We start from the raw sequence: 18,372 nt of genomic DNA, 5'->3' as shown, positions 1-18,372 counted from the left end.
TCTTTAAAAGCGTGTATGGCGCAACTTCATCTTTTGTTGCTATGGTGACACCCCAATCACGTTAACTCATTCAATCCCAAAGACGTATTTGTACGTTTTTAAGAGTCCAAGGCATGAAATCCCAGATATGTGCTTATTTATGATAAACTTTTTTAATTGTTTGAGACGGTCTAAAAATGGCGGATTGTATCCATTGCAATAAAGTAAGGATAGGCATTTTTTTTTTTTAAATATAATGCACTTTGATGCTTTTTTTTCATTTTTAGACTAATCTGTAACCTGTATAAATGCTGTAAAATGAGTAAATAACAGTGTTGGAAAGTTGCTTTTTTTCTCGTGTTAATGCTAAAAAAAAAAAAGATATGTTTTAGATATACATACTTATGTCATTTTTATAGATAGTAATTTTATTTCTCCGAGGGACTCCGGACCAATAAAATCATGAAAGCTATTCATATAAAACTCCAACTTCAAATGTATTATTCTTGTTTAATACTGCCCAAAATTCTACATCACTAATAATCATAAAACGTTAACATTACTATTAATCAGAAAATACTACATTTTTCATTTACTGAAAAGATTAAAAATCTGTGATTAAATAGCTGGACCGTTAAACAAACGAACAAAAGAAAAGACGTAAAAATACATCGATAGATTTTTGTTGTTGCGACAGATAATACGATGCATCTAGTCTGAATATTACCAAAGTCATTTTGTTGCAATTTTTTTTCCCCAAAAAACGGTTAGGTCATTATATTGCCCCCTAGCGGCAGGCGTATGCACACCAGAAGGTGGAAAAGTTCAACACTACTAGTAATGAAATTTGTCATCATGATGCCCAATTAAGAAAAAAAAATCAATCCAAACAAAGAAAAAAAAATCCTACATAAGATAAAAAGAGACATAAAAAAAATGGCAGTGTTTTGGCTCCCCGCGCTCATACGAGCTTGTCACATTGACATGACTTGCAGCCAATTAGAGCCGGCCTGAGCGCTGACCCCATGACCTGTTGCCTCAGGCTCACCAAGCTGCTTGTCAACTCCACTGTTGCCTAGCAACTAGAATAGACCCAAATAAGTCAATGAAGCAAAAAACGGGACTCGGTGAGCCTACGGTTGTGTGGGCAACATAAAGTGTTTTGACAAGTTTATATATATATATATATATATATATATATATATATATATATATATATATACTATTTTTAATATACACATATATATATAAACATAAATCCTAAAGCACAGTTACAAATTCTGACACTTGTTGACAGTTTTTCTGCAGGTATCCAGTAAATATAATTTAAAGGCATGCTATCTTTTCAAACCAAGAGCAAAACAACTGGAACATGAAGCAACTCATTGCTAAATAGTGTTATCGTGACTCCTTTGCAAAACTTTTTTCCCCTCCTTTTGTTTTGTTTGGTTTTATCGAACTCTGAATTCGCATTCGTGACACAACTTCTGGAGTTGCTGAGTAAAATACACTTGGAAATCCCACGACAAAAGTACATAAGACATAGAATGTTTTCATTGTATTTTTTCATCCAAAACTTGATCTCATACGGGCTTGGGGTTTGAGAAGTGGCGCTTTAGGTGATAGGTCAGCGACCTTCATGATTAAATGTGCTCCTTGGCTAAAAGTTAGCCTAGCTTGAAGTCCCACAGAGAACAGTGTGTCCTTTTATCTCCCGTTTTTTTTTTTTCCCCGCTGCTTTTTTGAGACAGAGGCAATCATTGAAGACCCTTTCAGGCTCCGGCGCTTTTAATTATTGCAGTGGGGCTTTTTATTTGCCGCACTTTAATTACCATCCATCACGTGGATGTTTATTGGCGTGTGGCGGCGGGGACAAATGGCGCTGAAATGGCGCTCATTATCTCAGCTCGTACATCAAGACGCCCGCTCGCCGGACTGTTCCCGAGCAGCTCCATTAAACCTCAGGGGACACCTCAGGACATTGCTTCTTAAAATGGGGTCCGCGGGACATCTTTCTCCTCATAAAATGTGAAAAATATTCTGCTAGACTGTAAAAAAATTGTCTGTTTTGACGGTAAGGGTCTGAGACCCTTTTTTCTTTCTTCAAAAGAAAAAAAATGTTTTCAAACTTTTGAACGAATGGAAGGACGTAATAAACCAGTGGTTGGGGACCAATGTTATATGATAATGAACTGCATTGAAGCTCGGGCTGCAAAATGGTTATTTTAATAAATCACGAGAAACTTAACAGAATTCACAACATAAAAATGATTGCATTGATTCATATAAAGTCAAATTGTATTTTTTAGTTTTAATTTTGGCATTTTTGTGTCAGGAAACAAAACTGGAATGTTTTTCATCTTCAATATTGGCACTCTGGCCAGAAAGATGTCCAGGGATTACAAAAAAAAAAAATTAAAATCCTTGAAGACAGACAATGCACGCATTCAATCAATCGATGAAAACAGCAAAAGGAAACTTTCAGTCTTGCCCTGCAAAATGTGACGGTGAAGTTACGTCTGTGAGACATGTGCGACCCCTACAGGCCACAAAACGTTCTACTGCCATTTTGTGTCGTTTTAGAGATACAGTATTACTAACTTTTTGGATCTATTTCTAACTTTTTTGACGGGTTATACGTACATTCTTGAACTTGTAGTATATTTATTTATTTTCTCATTATTTATTATAATTTATTTTCTACCTATTATTGTTCATACATTTCTTACTCTGTATTGGAATTATTGCATTATTTTTTTTTTTACATTTAGCCGTTTGGACAATTTTACTCCATTACACGTGCGTTGAAAAAAATGCTAACAAAAATAACAGCTAGCTAGCTAGTAGGTAAACACCTAGTAAGCTAACAAGCGTACGCTTCGGTAAAGTAACAATATGGATATCGAACTTAACTTTTCCAGGATATTACTGATGAAATGTTTAATTTTTAAAATGTTACATTTACGGTAGTATAATAATCAATATAAAATATAATCGATATGACAAATTAAATTCGAGGAATTCCGAAGAGCAAGTTTCCTGTGCACCCATTCAAAACACAATATACGTATGTTAACTACTTACATGAGTTACACTAAGATAAATTGACACTCAATATGTTCTGTATTTGAATGTTTATTAAACAAAACAACCTTACCTTTTACGCCACGCTAAACACGTGAACACATCCGCACTTGTTGATTCTGCGCATGCGTACGGTGGTTTAACCGTTTTAATCCCACTTTTTAGTTGTTTTTTTTAAACGTCGACACTTGGCTACATGCATGCTGTCAGGTGTTTTTTAATTGCAGGTAAAACGATACGATTCCCGGCAGATTTTTTAAAATTACTGACACAATCTCTTCACATTTCACATTGACAATTCGCCTAACAGAACAAAAAAAAACAAATACATTACAGTATAAACAATTCCCGGCTAATGGCAACATCTCGTCACGAGCTTCAGTAACGCCAAAAGAGCAAATCTCGTGAGACTAATTCAACTAATACAAAACTACCTGGATCTGTAAAAACGCCTCATTATAGTCACATTTTAATACGCCTGGCAATTCAAAAGAGGTTTTTTTTTTTTTAATTTTGCAGTCGCATAAATGTCATGGCTAACAATGTTCTGTAGTCGGATAGAATACACGCGAAAATTTTAAAAAGTTAAAATCTGTGGCAATAAAGTATAGGTGCAATAAGAATAAAAGATCCCCAATTTTTTTGCAACTTAGCGATATTGCCACAAGATGGCGGTAAAACACAACTTTTGACTAAAGTCATTGACCTCACGAGAACTTCTTGACTCATGACTCAAACTCAACTCACAATTGTTCTCGAGCCAAGTGATGTCACAGGATAGCGGCAAAGCACTACTTTTAGCTACCCTAATATTTTTAAACCACTTCAACATAGGTCCTTGGCGTCAACATTTCTCATTCAAAACAACAACAAAAAAAACACATCCCGATTTTACAAAAGGGGCTTCATAGCAATCAACCAAAATAAGTTAGTCAGTTCAAGTTATTGGTTTGATGAAAGGAGCGAGGAAGAGTAAAAAAAAAAACAAAAAAAAATCATATTTTTGTACACTATTTACATACACTTTACAATAGACAAAAATAAAAGCAACACTGAGACTAACAGCATCCGAGCAGGTGACGCAGCTTGGCGTCCATTCCCTCGATGTCGGATTCCTCGCCTGAGTCCGGACACTTTTTAAGGCCGAGCGAAGTGGGCGGGGCCGGCGAGGTCGGCGAGGTGAGCGAGCCGGGTGAAGCGAGGCAAGGCGCGGCGGGGGAGTCGGCGCCCTCGGCGGTGATAACCGTCTCCAGCCACGAGGACAGTGAGGAGGACGAGGATGAGAAGGAGGACGCCAAGGAGGAGCATGAGGAGGCGGGCGCATCATCGCCGGTGTTCCAGGCGTCGCCACCGTGATGCGTCGCTGCGGAAACAGCACGGTGATAAGGCGTTTTAATGCCATAACAGGACATTTGACTTTTCGAATTAAGAGCAAATAAAATGAAACATGACAACTCAAATTGTTAAATTGTGTTAAGAGAGAAATTGGACTACACTGGAGTAGATTTTTCTACATTGACCTTTACGCTTGTATTTGGCATCGTGACAATCATGATAGGAACAGTGCACGTTTCTTTTCAAATTAAGAGAAAATTAAGTGGAACATGATGCAACTCATATGTACACCATATTTACCGGCGTCGCAGTGTCGCCTCTTCTTCTTGGGCCCCTGCAAACACAAAACAGACATAAGCATTTGGTCAGCCGATGGTTTCGTTTTCCTGGAGAGCGTGGACACACATCGTGGTCGTCGTCGTCGCTGCTGGAGCCGTCGGAGGACATCTGCTCGTGCAGTTTCTTCTCCACATAGGCCTGTTCGTAGTATTTCGCCTGCTGCTCCTTGCTCAGCGACGTCCACTGTCAACACAAAAGTATTGTTTAAAAATGATAAAAAGAAAAAATCAACAGATCTCGACTTGACTTTATTTTATGTTACAGGAAACAATAACCTGTAATGATGGATAAACGAAGCTTCATGAAGATTTTTTTTTTTGAGGAGGGTCTAAAACAGGCTGGTAATGAATAAGTTTCATAATGTGTATTGAACTTGACAGAGAGATGTGAAAATGAAGCCTCATGAAACACTTGTAATATTTTTTTACTCCTCTAGATGGCGGTCCTGGTTTAAAAATAAAGTCTAGTGCAAAAGAAAACATTTCCAAGGCTTTTTTTTTTTTAACAAATAGCACTTTCTAAAGGAGCAAAAAAATCCCCAAATGGTTCATGAGGCTTCGTTTTCCCCTCACTCAACACCGAAGCTTCATGATGCTTCACTAAAAAAAATGAAGGTACCATAATGTGAATCTGAACGAGACTCACCAATTGTGCCAGAACCTTGTTGACGGCCACGCTGTCCTTTTGCTCCAATTGGTTCTTCAAGGTCGGGCGCCGCTCCCTCAGGAAGCACATGAAGGCGTTGGGCGGCTTTTTGCCGCCGGTCGGTTTGCGGCGCCGCTTGCGCTTCCTTTTATGGCTGAGGGAGCAAAAACCGTACGTCGCCTGAATGTTTTTGTGCTAGCTCCGCCCCCGTCTTACCTGGGTGAGCAGGATGTGGGCGTGGCGGGGGGAGGAGGAGGAGGCGGAGCGGCCTGAGAGGAGTCCACGGCGGCGTACAACACTTCGCCGTTCCTACAGACGTAAACAGGAAGTGAAGGTCTAGCGGACAGGAAGTGAAGGTCTGCTTGGCGTGCGGGCGACTCACAGCATCCCGACGGCGTGCAGCGTGGCGCCTTCGGGCAGCGGCACCACTGGTAGGCTTTTTTTCTGGAGGAAAGACAAAAAAGCTGCAGTGGTGGCACATGTCCTCTAGGTGTCAGCGTGTGCCTTCGTAAAACATGTCAAATGGAACTCTTTTCATGCCTAGAAGTCCTCTGAACCGGCCTTTTCATTTGTGTCCATTGTGGTGGACATTTATATTTGGTTTATATTTTTTTTGACTCATTTAAGTCCTAGTGTACTCATTTGAGGACATCCTGGCCTTTCCAATGATGGCTCATATTTGGGTGGAATGCAATTCACTTGGACTGAGACAAAATGGACAACAGTGGACACAAAAAAATTGGCTAGTTTTTTAGTTTGTTTTTTAACAATGTTTTACAAATCCACTGATTAACTCATTCAAGCCCAAAGACATATTTTGATTTATCTTTCAAAATGTATTCATTTGGATATAAAACTTTTTAGACCCTTTAACCCTAATATGTAAAAAAAGAAATATGATAAATTAGTACCTGTAAATTAGCACCTGGGTTTGAATGTCTGGACTGAAATGAATAGACGTATAAGTACGTCTTTGGGATTGAATGAGTTAATATTGGGTTGCCACAAAATGAATTGCATTTTGCCATGTTTTTTTTCACTCTTTGACTTTTAAATGTCTTCATTTGCTTTTAAATGTATGTACTTTTAACGACAGCATGCAAAGCATATTGTTAAGCTTTGATGAAATGATTTGTAAATCAGCCATTCTAAAATGATTTTAGGTCCTGACAACGGACAATGCGCGTGTGTGTGTGTGTGTGTGTGTGTGTGTGTGTGTGTGTACCGGCTGCGGCGGAGCAGGTGGGAAACTGAAGGACGGCTGGCTGTGGACGACCTGTGGCGTCATCTGGCACGGTAAGTACTGCTGGGAGAGGAAAAGCGTCCTCATTAAGAATAGAAAGACATTGTCAAATAAAACACACATGGGACGCGCGGAAGTCAAATTCACTTTGGGACATTTGCTTTCGGACGGCGAGGAAGATTTGTCCCCTTTCCGATCCCGACCGCTCGCCCCCCCGCTTACCTGGAGACGGTAAGGAGCCCCCGCCTGCCGGCTGAGGTGAAAGGGGTGCATGAGGTACGGGTTGAACTGCGGCCCGTATCTCATACTGGGGACCGGCACTAACTGCGCGTGCGGGACAAAGGGCAAGCGCGGAGGGAAGCGGGCCGGCTGGGGGCGGGCGTCGAAGGACATCCCGGCGTACGCGGGGGAGGGAGGGGGGTTGGGGGGCTGGGGAGGGGGGGTGTTGGTGGGATCGCACATGATGTTGGAGCACAACTCCTGCAGGGTGTCGGCGATGTCCTGCCACTCCAGCTCGCCTACGATCTGCTCAAACTCTTCCCTGAGCTTCTCCATCAGATCATCTAGCTCGCCCTGACTCTGGCTTCCTGCTCGCACACACAAATTACATGCACGCGTGCATAGATTAGACTGGATGGATGAATAGATGGATGGGTAGATGATGGATGGATGGATAAGATAGATAGATAGATAGATAGATAGATAGATAGATAGATAGATAGATAGATAGATAGATAGATAGATAGATAGATAGATAGATAGATAGATACGTGGGTGGGTAGGTAGGTAGGTAGGTAGGTAGATAGATAGATAGATAGATAGATAGATAGATAGATAGATAGATAGATAGATAGATAGATAGATAGATAGATAGATAGATAGATAGATAGATAGATAGATAGATAGATAGATAGATAGATACGTGGGTGGGTAGGTAGGTAGGTAGATAGATACGTGGGTGAGTAGGTAGGTAGGTAGGTAGGTAGGTAGATAGATAGATAGATAGATAGATAGATAGATAGATAGATAGATAGATAGATAGATAGATAGATAGATAGATAGATAGATAGATAGATAGATAGATAGATAGATAGATAGATAGATAGATAGATAGATAGATAGATAGATACGTGGGTGGGTAGGTAGGTAGGTAGATAGATACGTGGGTGGGTAGGTAGGTAGATAGATAGATAGATAGATAGATAGATAGATAGATAGATAGATAGATAGATAGATAGATAGATAGATAGATAGATAGATAGATAGATAGATAGATAGATAGATAGATAGATAGATAGATAGATAGACAGACAGACAGACAGATCTAACAGCCTGTTAATACTTGATCTAGATAGATAGATAGATGGATGGATGGATGGATGGATGGATGGATGGATGGATAGATAGATAGATAGATAGATAGATAGATAGATAGATAGATAGATCTAACAGCCTGTTAATACTCGATCTCGATAGATAGATAGATAGATAGATAGATAGATAGATAGATAGACAGATAGATCTAACAGCCTGTTAATTCTCGATAGATAGATAGATAGATAGATAGATAGATAGATAGATAGATAGATAGATAGATAGATAAACAATGTTTATTCTCAAGGGAAATGAAATGTATAATAGTGCATTCATCAAAACATGTATGGAAAAAAACGTTTTAAAACCTCAAGGTAAATTCATTGCATAATCATGTTATATCAAAACAGAAGCGCATATTAACATCCAAGTTGCGCACATCATAAAAAAATTGTCTTCATAGACCTCCATAGCTTAGCTTTGTTCATTTTAGAAGGACTTCACAGCGCTTAGGTATAAAATTCACAGCATGATGCAACGAGGAGCGAACAACACCATTGAAAATATAGAAACGAAAGCTTGACGTCACATAGACCAGAAACCGGTGGTAGGTTAAGCATACAAATGCATACATCCATGTACTTTATTTAATAATCACCGAGAGGGAATTGAAGGAATAAAATTCTTATTGCAGGCGAGACTTGCGCTAAAATCAAGAGCGGACATTTTGCGATACGAACGAAAACTAATACCGCCGTTGGTGCCTCACAAATGAGGATTTTAACACAACGATTTGCGTTTATCGCGTTTTTTCTTTATGTACATAAACGCGAGTGTACTTTTTTTTTCTCCTTAAAAATATCGCTGTTAATATTTGATTTTTTTAGGAAACAAGTGTCGTTTTTGGATGAGGTGTTCGACTAGCAGTTAGCGAAAACGCCAAAGATGCACGTATTTGACTTGTTTTTATTTATTATTTTTATCTTTATAGACAGCAGCTTACCGACTGTAGTTGATTCCCTAAATCTTTTTGCGTGTTTATTTGTCGTTCTGACGTGTTGGCAATGTTGCAAACTTTGCAACTTGTTGGCGATATTTTGGCCAGTTTGCGACCTCAAGTTGTCTCGAAGTACTGGAGTTTGCTGGAAGCTCCGCCCCCACCTTTCCCAAACGGGTCGCCATGGTAACGGTCGCAGCGTCACCCCCTCACGTGAGTCTCGAAAGTTCACTCAAAAATCTTCGTTATTGATCGTTTTTTTCTGTTATTTTGCTAATTTGAACACACTTTTTTTATCCTCCGTCTAATTCTTGTAACCTTTATTCTCGTACTTTTCCTTCGTTTCCTTCCTCCATTTCTTCGTTCTAATTTTCTTCACGCCGAGTAAAATGAAAGTGCAGTGTTCCCTCGCTACATCGAGGTTTGCGTTTTGCGGCTTCACTCTATCGCGGATTCTTATCTTTTGATTTTTCTTCCTTTTAAGTCTTGCTTCTAAGACCAGACAAAAATCCTGATTTTTGGGGGGGTTCTGTGTGAAATGTAATGGCACGTCCTTAAATGGTTTTAATGCAACAATTTCGCAAGAGGTCCATGAGGCGTGTCCTTGAAAAGGTTTACGATGGACTTTTTGGTCATTATTTGAGAAAATATGGCGTGGAAAGTGACCCTGAAGCCCACGCGGGGTCGTACGTGGGACTTCTTGTTTTCAACCAAGCCGGCTTAAAAGAAAACGCAAACTGGCTTTGACGTCCAAGTTGATCTTGCTGGGAGCCGCGGGGGGTGTCCTCCATTTTTATGTTTTCCCTCCGTAAATCAGGCTCGAGCATTTGAGCATAAAAGCGCACTTTATGGTTTCCAAATGTTTCCTGCGACTCTGCGGGGGTCCCGCCGCCTTTGAGGACGTCGGCGACGCAGTCAAACCCGAAACAGGTGGACGCACGGATATTTTTGGGGTCACTCACGAATTTATAATCGGCCTAAGCCCAGCATTTTTTATTACAAGCTAACAGTTAGCTGCTCAACAAATAGCAGCTAGCTGATTAGCAGGAGCGATCTCTCTGAGATTTTAGATGATCTCCTTGGGAAAGTGAGTGAACGCTTAGCAAGCTCATTCTGGCCTGAAGAGTCTCTGTGCACTTCATGTTCATCAAGTGCGGCGAGAAAGAATAACTGCAGGTTTATGAAAAAAAAAAAAAAACTGTTGAAGTTGGACAGTGTGCAACTCTTACTGAGCACAAATATTTTCCTTGTTATGGCCCACTTTAATTCTGCCTGCTTGGGAACACTCCAGTCTTCCGTATCAGATGTGACAGCGAGTACAGGCCACTTGGGCCGAACAGGGGCTTCGAGGGGGGGCAAAGCAAGCTGTTCCGTGTGAAAGGCGCACACGGTTCTGCGTGAAATGCACGGGGCCCAAATTGCATGGCTTTGATATGATACGTAAGCGAGGCTTGAAATGAACGCAAGATTGTGTGTCAGTGTGTGAAAACTGCATGCAGTTGTGGTAGCATGTCAATTTGCTGGGTTCTGCGTGAAACTTATACACAGTCAGGTTGAAATTTTCCTTTTCTGAGTTCAGTGTGAGAAGCATATGTCGAAGAAAATGATTCTTCCAAGATATACGGCTTTGATGCATCTATTTTGCTGGATAGCTACATCTAAGCAAAAACTGGATGCAGGATTTTGCGTGAAACTATACACAGGAGGAAATCTTGCTTTTCTGGGTTCTGTGTGAAAGGTATTTGTTGAGAAAACATGACACTTCCTACATAAATAGCTTTGATGCAACTTTTGCAGGATTAGCTACATAAGGTCAACGCAGGATTTTGTGTGAAACTATACACAGGAGTAAATTTTGCTTTTCTTGGTTCTGTGTGAAAAGCATCCATTGAGAAAAAAATGACGCTTCCTTCATAAATGGCTTTGATGCAACTTTTGCAGGAACGTCTACACAACCCAGGCAAAAGGTTGATGCAGGATTTTGTGTGAAACTACGCAGGCAGGAATCTCAGGATGAAATCTTGCTTTTCTGGGTGCTGTGTGAAAGGCATTTGTTGAAACAAATGGATGCTTCCAACATAAATGGCTGTGATGCAACTTTTGCAAGATGGATGCAGGATTCAGTGTGAAATTGTACACCGGGTAGAATCTTGGTTTTATGGGCTCTGTATCAAAGGCATTACTTTGCTGAAAATTCACATGGCTGTAGTTATATTACTCTTTGCTGAGTTCTGTGTGAATATTTTTGTCAGTTACATAGTTTTGAAGGGGTTGTCATACCTCGGTTCATCAAAAGGGGGCGCACACAGCTTTGCTCTCATTTCAGACTGGATGGATGTGGACTACGATAACAAAAGACAGCACTTTAGGTCTGTTTCATCTCAGTAAAGGCTTGTTTCCTAGGTTTTGAATATTTTATATTTTTTGATGGATTGAAATATAGAACAATGATGGAAGATAATATTAAAAACATAAGGAGTTGTGCCACGATTTAGATTTTTTTTTTTTAAACACGGGAATAAGTTATCCCACAAACAAGCCCTTAAAAAGTGAAAATAAGTTTTAAAATGCTTAAAGAAAATGATGTACACATGTTCCAATTAATTTGCTTTCAATGTAAAAAGAAAAGGTATTGTTCCCATTAGAATCATTGGCGTTGATGGTTATCACAGAATACTCTGTTTTAGGTCATAAATACTTTAAATATGAAAACATGAAAAAGCGCAGTGCGGATGTGACTTTTGAAACTGGAGCTTGAAATGAAAACACAAAGTTAGCGAGGGGGGAGTCGTCCTCCATTCATCAGCATCCTGAAAGCCTCCCTCACTCTCGGGCTGAGGCGCCCGCTTGCTGGGAGCCAATCAATCACGCGCGCTCATGACCCATCGCTGGCTGACCGCATGCGGCCAAAGAAATGTTAGCGTGCCGTTATTAATCGCCAACTTTATTGCTGCGTGCCCCGCAAATATTTGCTTTTATGACTTACTGCGGGCGCTCACGTGATCCTTAACTGTAACGCTATTGTTTGCTTTTATTACGAGCAGGCAAAAAAAAAAGTGATGCGCCGTCTCCCACTACATCGCAGTTAATCGTTTTTACTGCTAATATATATATATATATATATATATATATATATATATATATATATATATATATATATATATATATATATATATATATATACATATATATAATGTGTGTGTGTGTGTGTGTGTGTGTGTGTGTGTGTGTGTGTGTGTGTGTGTGTGTAAAACTAGGCTAAGCTAAAGGTACTTCCTGGTTTTGCTATTTTCAAACAAAGCTAAATATTGTGCCGCCAACTAGTGGTCAGCATTGGAATTACTTGTCTGGCTAGCCTATCTGGTGTTTTAAAGTACATGATATATTTAGCATTAGGCTAGCCCGTTTTTGCGAGAGGAAAAATGATTTTGTGGTCCACTTTTCATTCGTTGTTTGTATCACTTACAGTTTAAAGCGGGCATTCTTGGCCTCTTATTCGCGGAACCATGCAAGCAAGGACTTTTTTTGTTGTTTTTTTCCTCTCAAAGTGACGTTCTGCAAAAGTCTTCTATTTGTTGACGGTGTGCTTTACGGGTTTAGAGGGATAAAAAGCGAGCAAGAGACATCTGAGGCGATGTTACCACAGCGGGAATGTTTTTCATTCAGTTTCATTCATCCTCCTCCTCTTATGCACTTTGACCCTTGACCCCCACCACCATCCACACACGTACACAGATAACACAGAAAGGCTCGCAGACGTCTGACAGAGCAAAACTCTGATAAGAGCTTGCGTTCAGACATCTTTTGGTTGTTTGATGGGCCCCAGTGGGGGAATTTATTTATTTATTATTGGGGGGGGGGGGTTCTCACCTTTTAAACGTCGGATGGTTGTGGAAGGAAGGGGGAGGGACTTGCTACAGATGGCACCGACAATAGGACGTCTCCAAAGGACATCTGGTGAGGAAAGAAACCGCAAATGACTGAGCTCAGGTGTCCTTGAACGCATCGCAATGATTAATACAATGTGACTCATCATACTCACTTCACTAATCTTTTTCCTAAGCCAAACCATTCAAGTTACAATTCAGGTAGCCGAACGCACAACGCAAAACGCCACTGACAAGCTAATGAAACTAGCATCGATTTTCTGGTAGTTTCAGCCTTTTGCAGTATTTTTATCACTTTTTGGTCATTTTCTTCCATATCATTCTCGCCCATGGATGGACTCCATGTTGTACTCTGACATGTTGTCACCTTCTGGGTGAAATTTCAGCTCCATAGGGTCTTCTTTCAATGTGTTCCCTAATGTGAAATGGCTTTGATGTAAATATAAAAGGATTGGAGCAAATACTGCACAAGGCTTATGTAATGGACACAAAGTGTGCAGCAACACATGTAGACAAGCGATATAAAAACAGGCAGAGGCATATATTAATCTTACATTAAAACATGAAGATTACGACTCCACTTAGGTGAGTCATTTCGATGGTGAATGTGTTTTTGTGCGTAATGATTGTGTGTATATTCTAACATACGTTTTACATTATTAGAAAGAGGATGTTAATTACTGGCGCTTTTTTTCCTGCAATGCGCCGCTTCTTCGTGCACTTCCCTCCTCTCGTCATGGCCCTCGTCTTCCCCAACGCTTACCCTTGTGTTATTGTTGCAGGGAAGCAGCGGAAGTTCTGTTCTCGGAGATTGAAGCCGGTAGCTAAATGACGCTTCCTGCCCCCCCCCCCCCCCACCCCCAACCCAAAAAAAGGGAATCCTTTCTGCCTATAGTCAGTCTTAAAATGTCCATCTTAAAGCCTTAATAATAACCATCATTAATTGATGACAATTTCAATTTTGCATACTTCACTGGCCGCAGGAAACCAAAAACCTACAAGAGTCTATAATAAAACAGGATACAGATATAAATAAATTAAATTCCCTAAAAATATGATTCCACAGTACATTTGCACTACTCAGGATCTTTGATACCCTCTTTTTTTCCAGAGTAAAATGAGTACAAGTACTCAACTCTCTTTAGTCACAGATGCCGATATCAAGTACCGATACTACTAATATTTTTTGGGGTATATATATATATATATATATATATATATATATATATATATATATATATATATATATAGATATAGATATAGATAGATAGATAGATAGATAGAGAGAGAGATGCGTAAAAAGCCAGGCAAAATATTAGCAGCTGTCAATCAAAGTCAGGCCTTCTGATCTTTGGAAAGGTTCAATTTGTGCGTGTTGTAGGTCACGACGTCAAGTGGTCTGCCCCCATTCAAGGCGGCAAAACCCTACGAGGGAAACACCCAAAGGTGTGCGGGGGTCACGGAGGTCCGGTCTGCAGGATCTAGATAAATCCAGAGGGGAGTGGGCGGGAAGTGCTCTCACATCACTTCCTGTCTTTGTTTCAGTCGCTATTTTCAAGGGTCGGAATGTCGCTCCCGTGGTGCCGGGGGCCAAGGAATTCAAAACAAGTTCATTAAGTTACGGGAGAGGCACGGCCCGCCACAAAAGTTTCTCTGCTTGAGGGGCGCACGGCCGCACCCTGCTTACATCCTGTGGCGCTCCCGCCCGCCCACCATGGTCAGCGGATTTTTTTTTTTTGTTTGTGTATATATGTGTATATATATGTACATATAAATTAGGGGTGTGCATTCTGAATTAAAGTACGTATATATATATATATATATATATATATATATATATATATATATATATATATATATATATATATATATATATATATATATATATACATATATATTAGGGGTGTGCATATATATATATATATATATATATATATATATATATATATATATATATATATATATATATATATATATGTATAGAACTCTAGTGAATAAATTGCTTCTAAGTTTTCAAAAAAAAAAAAAATCGACATAATGATCTCAGACATCTCGACCTGAATGCTTCCTGTATTTGATGACATGCTAACAGAGTTATTCAAAACATTTAGCGTTTAGCCTTCCACAAAAGCTGTCAAACTGTCAGCAAACGTTGGCCGGGCCCCAGCCCGGTTCAACAAAGATCCAAAGATCCGATCCCTGGGGACACTAACGAGAAAGGGGACTAAAACGAAAAATGCATACATGAAGCCGTCTGAAGTTATAGAAATGAGCTTTTTGAATGTATGCAGGGATTTCAGGCAAGTGCTATGTCCGCCTTCATATATTCTTTGTTGGTAAAATGAAACACAAAGTCAAGCCGAGAAACGTTCTGTTATGGTTTCCAAAACCGAGACGACCGAGCTGCAGGAATTGGAGGTATACTGAACGTGGCCAACATGTGACAACAATCTCCATGTGCTGTTCATTAGTTTGGCGGTGAGGGGTTAATGTTTTTGTCATATGCACACCTTGCAGTTATATTAAGCGAGTTTCCCATATAACAAAAATCGACTACATTTATTAGGAAGGCAGTAATGTGTTTACATTTTCGAAACCTCATAGTTGCAGCAGTTTCTGGCACCGATTGTCTTTCTCCTTTTTTGTGGAAACAATTTACTGTATTTAGTTGTTGGCAGGGTTTTAATTTTTGGTGCATAGAATTCTCCTTGATGCAGAAAGTTCGGGCGAGTATGCATGACAACAATCTTCTGTATTGTCTGGGGGTGATTTATATGTGGGCAAGTGCTTCCTCTCCCTTATATGTGTCAACAATCTACTGTAATTTGCCTGTCTGGTGGTGATGAATTTCTGGCAAGTAACGGTTGTGCTTTTTCATGTGACAACAATCTACTGTGATTTGCTTTTCTGGGGGTGAATTTCTGGCACGTGCCGGCTGTATTGTATATGTGACAACAATCTACCGTATATTTTTAGACTGGCTGTTACGTATTTTTGTTTTTGGTGCACAGAAAATCCAAAGCTGCAGGAATGTGTGTCAACAATCTACTGTAATTTGCTTGTCTGGTGGTGAGGAATTTCTGGCAAGTAACGGTTGTGCTTTTTTATGTGACAACAATCTACTGTAATTTGCTTTTCTGGGGGTGAATTTCTGGAGAGTGCCAACTGTGTTGTATGTGACAGCAATCTACCGTATTTTTTTAGACTGGCTGTTACGTATTTTTGTTTATCCAAAAAATCCAAAGCTGCAGAAATTCCAGAGCTGCGGGAGGATTGAGCAAGCGCTGGCTGTGTTCTTTATGTGACAACAATCTACTGTATTTTTTTTTAGTGTGGTTGTGATGTATTTTTGTTTTTGGTGCACAGAAATTCCAACGCTGCAGGAAGTTTGGACAAGTCTTGGCTCTGCCCAATACTTGACAACAATCTACTGTAGTACTCTGCTGGTGTTGTTTTATTACTTGACAACAATCTACTGTAGTACTCTGCTGGTGTTGTTTTATTACTTGACAACAATCTACTGTAGTATTTTGCTGGTGTTGTTTTATTACTTGACAACAATCTACTGTAGTACTTTGCTGGTGTTGTTTTATTACTTGACAACAATCTACTGTAGTATTTTGCTGGTGTTCTTATAATATAGTCTAAAAAAAACTGCAGAAATGTCTAGCAAGCGTCACCAGCCGGGCCCTCTATGTGACAACAATCGACTATACTGTTTCTATGTCCAGGCTGCGAGGGGGAACTAAATCTGCCAAAAACATCCAGTAGATCTCACATTCCGAACATTTAGCGTCTCGCCTTCCACAAAAGCTGTCAAGCTGTCGGCAAACGTTGGCGAGCGTCCAGCCGAGTTGAAGGAAGGTCCGATCCCCCGCGCGATTCCGCGAGCTCCGGCAAATATTTATGAATTTGTGCCGGGAGAGAGGATGAAGTCACTCAGGGACGAGGCGTTCGCAGGAACGTTTGGAAAAATCCAAAGAGGGTACGCAGGGGTTAGGAACCCGGGGGGAGGCCGTCAAGGGGACGTTACGACCCGGACCGGCTAAATATGCGCCGTATTAGTCAAGGGCCCGCCGCGCACACGTTTTGAATTAGCCAGTCTTTGGACCAGGAAGCGCCGGGACCACCGGGGTAAAGGGGGGGAGGGGGCGGGGTGTGATCACACAAGCCTGCCTTGGCCGGGGTGGAGGTTGGTAGAGGAAAAGGGTGTCGGGCCTTGGATGGCAGGATGTCCTGTTTGGATGGAAACCCCGCTGAGCACAAAAAAAAAAAAAGAAACATGTGACATTGCTCGTGCTTCCAGATTCGAGTCTGCATGTAACGCACGTAATGTAAACACCACTCAATACAAAGGGGGGGGGGGGGGGGGGGGTAGTTTTGAAAATTACTGCGTCCTACGTGAGACAACTATCTACTGTCAAAAGTCCTGCTAAATTTGACCAGAATCTTTCCCCTAGAGTATTGGCACATATCGCCTCCAAGAAATCATGTGGCTAGAGCAATTTATGGCAAGTTCTGGCTGTGTCCTACATGTGACAACAATCTCCCATAAAAAAAAACACTGCTAAATTTGAAACCCCTAAAGTGTGTAGGTAAATATTTTACATATTTTACTTTTTTTTTTTATTTGGCTTTTGGAGGACATATAGCATAGAGCGATTTCTAGCAAGTGCTGGCTGTGTCGTACATGCGACAACAATCTCCCGCAAGAAGCCCTGCTAAATTCGACCATAATCTCTTCCATAAAGTGTAATGAAAAGTATGTTACAATGACTATAATTTTTTTGGGGCTCTAGGAGCTCATGCACCTAGAGCGATTTCTGGCAAATTCTGGCTGTGTCCTACAGGTGACAACAATCTCCCATAAAAAGCCCTGCAAAATTAGAAAATTTGAAGTTCCTGATGCTTATGTTCCTCAGAATTTAAACCCTCATTATTGACACATTTTTGAAAGCCTCACAACAGGAATTTCTGGCAAGTACTGGCTACCCTTTCCTTGTGATAAAAATCTGCAGATTTTTCTCAACCTTTATTATTGAACAAAAGCTTGCTGATTATGCTCCCCGGATTTTAAACCCTTAATATTGGCACATTGTTAAAGACGTCTCAACAGGAATTTCTGGCAAGTAATGGCTTCCACTCGACACTTTTTTTTTTTTTTAATCTCAACTCCTAGTACTGAAGGTTTCTATTGTTTATGTTCATGAGACTTTAAACCCTAATTATTGACGAGTTTTTGAAAACCTCACAACAGGAATTTCTGGCAAGCGCTGGCTTCATTTTACAGTTTAGCGTGACTTTGGATGGGCCAAAATCGGACGCTCTAACGTGACTTTGGATCGGCCAAAATTGGAGCCATTGTCCACGAAACGACGTCTGATGTCCGGACTCCCAAGCAGCGCCGGAGAGGCACGCGATTTTGCCAGGCGGGCGCTCCCGCTCCGAGGTCACCGCCGCTCGGCCTTTCCCCAAATCTGTCTGACGCAGATCCGCTTCCCGTCCGAGCGAGATCGGTATTGTTCGCGGGGAGCCGGCGCGGCCATCTC

The 18,372-nt window shown here is 40.6% G+C and overlaps 2 protein-coding genes across 3 annotated transcripts in view; one reads left to right on the top strand and one right to left on the bottom strand.

Moving 5' to 3' along the window:
* Positions 1 to 3,264: 3,264 nt before the first annotated feature.
* On the bottom strand, positions 3,265 to 9,110 carry LOC148412007 (uncharacterized). 2 transcript variants are annotated; one of them, XM_088435110.1, is made up of 9 exons: positions 8,943 to 9,110; positions 6,848 to 7,212; positions 6,608 to 6,685; positions 5,765 to 5,826; positions 5,599 to 5,691; positions 5,383 to 5,536; positions 4,804 to 4,920; positions 4,699 to 4,732; positions 3,265 to 4,426 (listed from the first exon to the last, which is right to left on the bottom strand). In XM_088435110.1, the coding sequence occupies exons 2-9, from the start codon at positions 7,178 to 7,180 to the stop codon at positions 4,122 to 4,124; spliced, it is 1,176 nt and encodes a 391-aa protein (XP_088291236.1). In that variant the 5' UTR covers positions 7,181 to 7,212; positions 8,943 to 9,110; the 3' UTR covers positions 3,265 to 4,121. The 2 variants fall into 2 exon arrangements, with proteins under 2 accessions (XP_088291236.1, XP_088291235.1); XM_088435109.1 differs by having other exon boundaries at positions 6,608 to 6,688; positions 8,943 to 9,108.
* The window catches only part of egfl7 (EGF-like-domain, multiple 7), a 20,727-nt gene continuing 10,955 nt past the window's right edge, over positions 8,601 to 18,372 (top strand). Inside the window, exon 1 of the mRNA XM_088435113.1 lies at positions 8,601 to 9,149. The gene's annotated coding sequence lies outside the window, so the exon portion shown is untranslated. The remainder of the gene's footprint in view (positions 9,150 to 18,372) is intronic.

Source organism: Hippichthys cyanospilos, chromosome 15 (genome assembly GCF_059441005.1).
Source record: "Hippichthys cyanospilos isolate Australia breed blue-spotted pipefish chromosome 15, RoL_Hcya_1.0, whole genome shotgun sequence".
Taxonomy (NCBI): domain Eukaryota; kingdom Metazoa; phylum Chordata; class Actinopteri; order Syngnathiformes; family Syngnathidae; genus Hippichthys; species Hippichthys cyanospilos.
The sequence above is the reverse complement of the archived record's forward strand: the minus strand, read 5'-3'. Positions and strand labels throughout refer to the sequence as shown.

Coding starts and splice junctions, on each gene's coding strand:
- LOC148412007 (XM_088435109.1), bottom strand. CDS start 7,180: ATGGAGAAGCTCAGGGAAGAGTTTGAGCAGATCGTAGGCGAGCTGGAG. Junction 6,689..6,847: donor GGGCTCCTTACCGTCTCCAG/GTAAGCGGGGGG, acceptor TTCCTCTCCCAG/CAGTACTTACCGTGCCAGAT. Junction 4,733..4,803: donor GCGACGACGACGACCACGAT/GTGTGTCCACGC, acceptor TTGTGTTTGCAG/GGGCCCAAGAAGAAGAGGCG.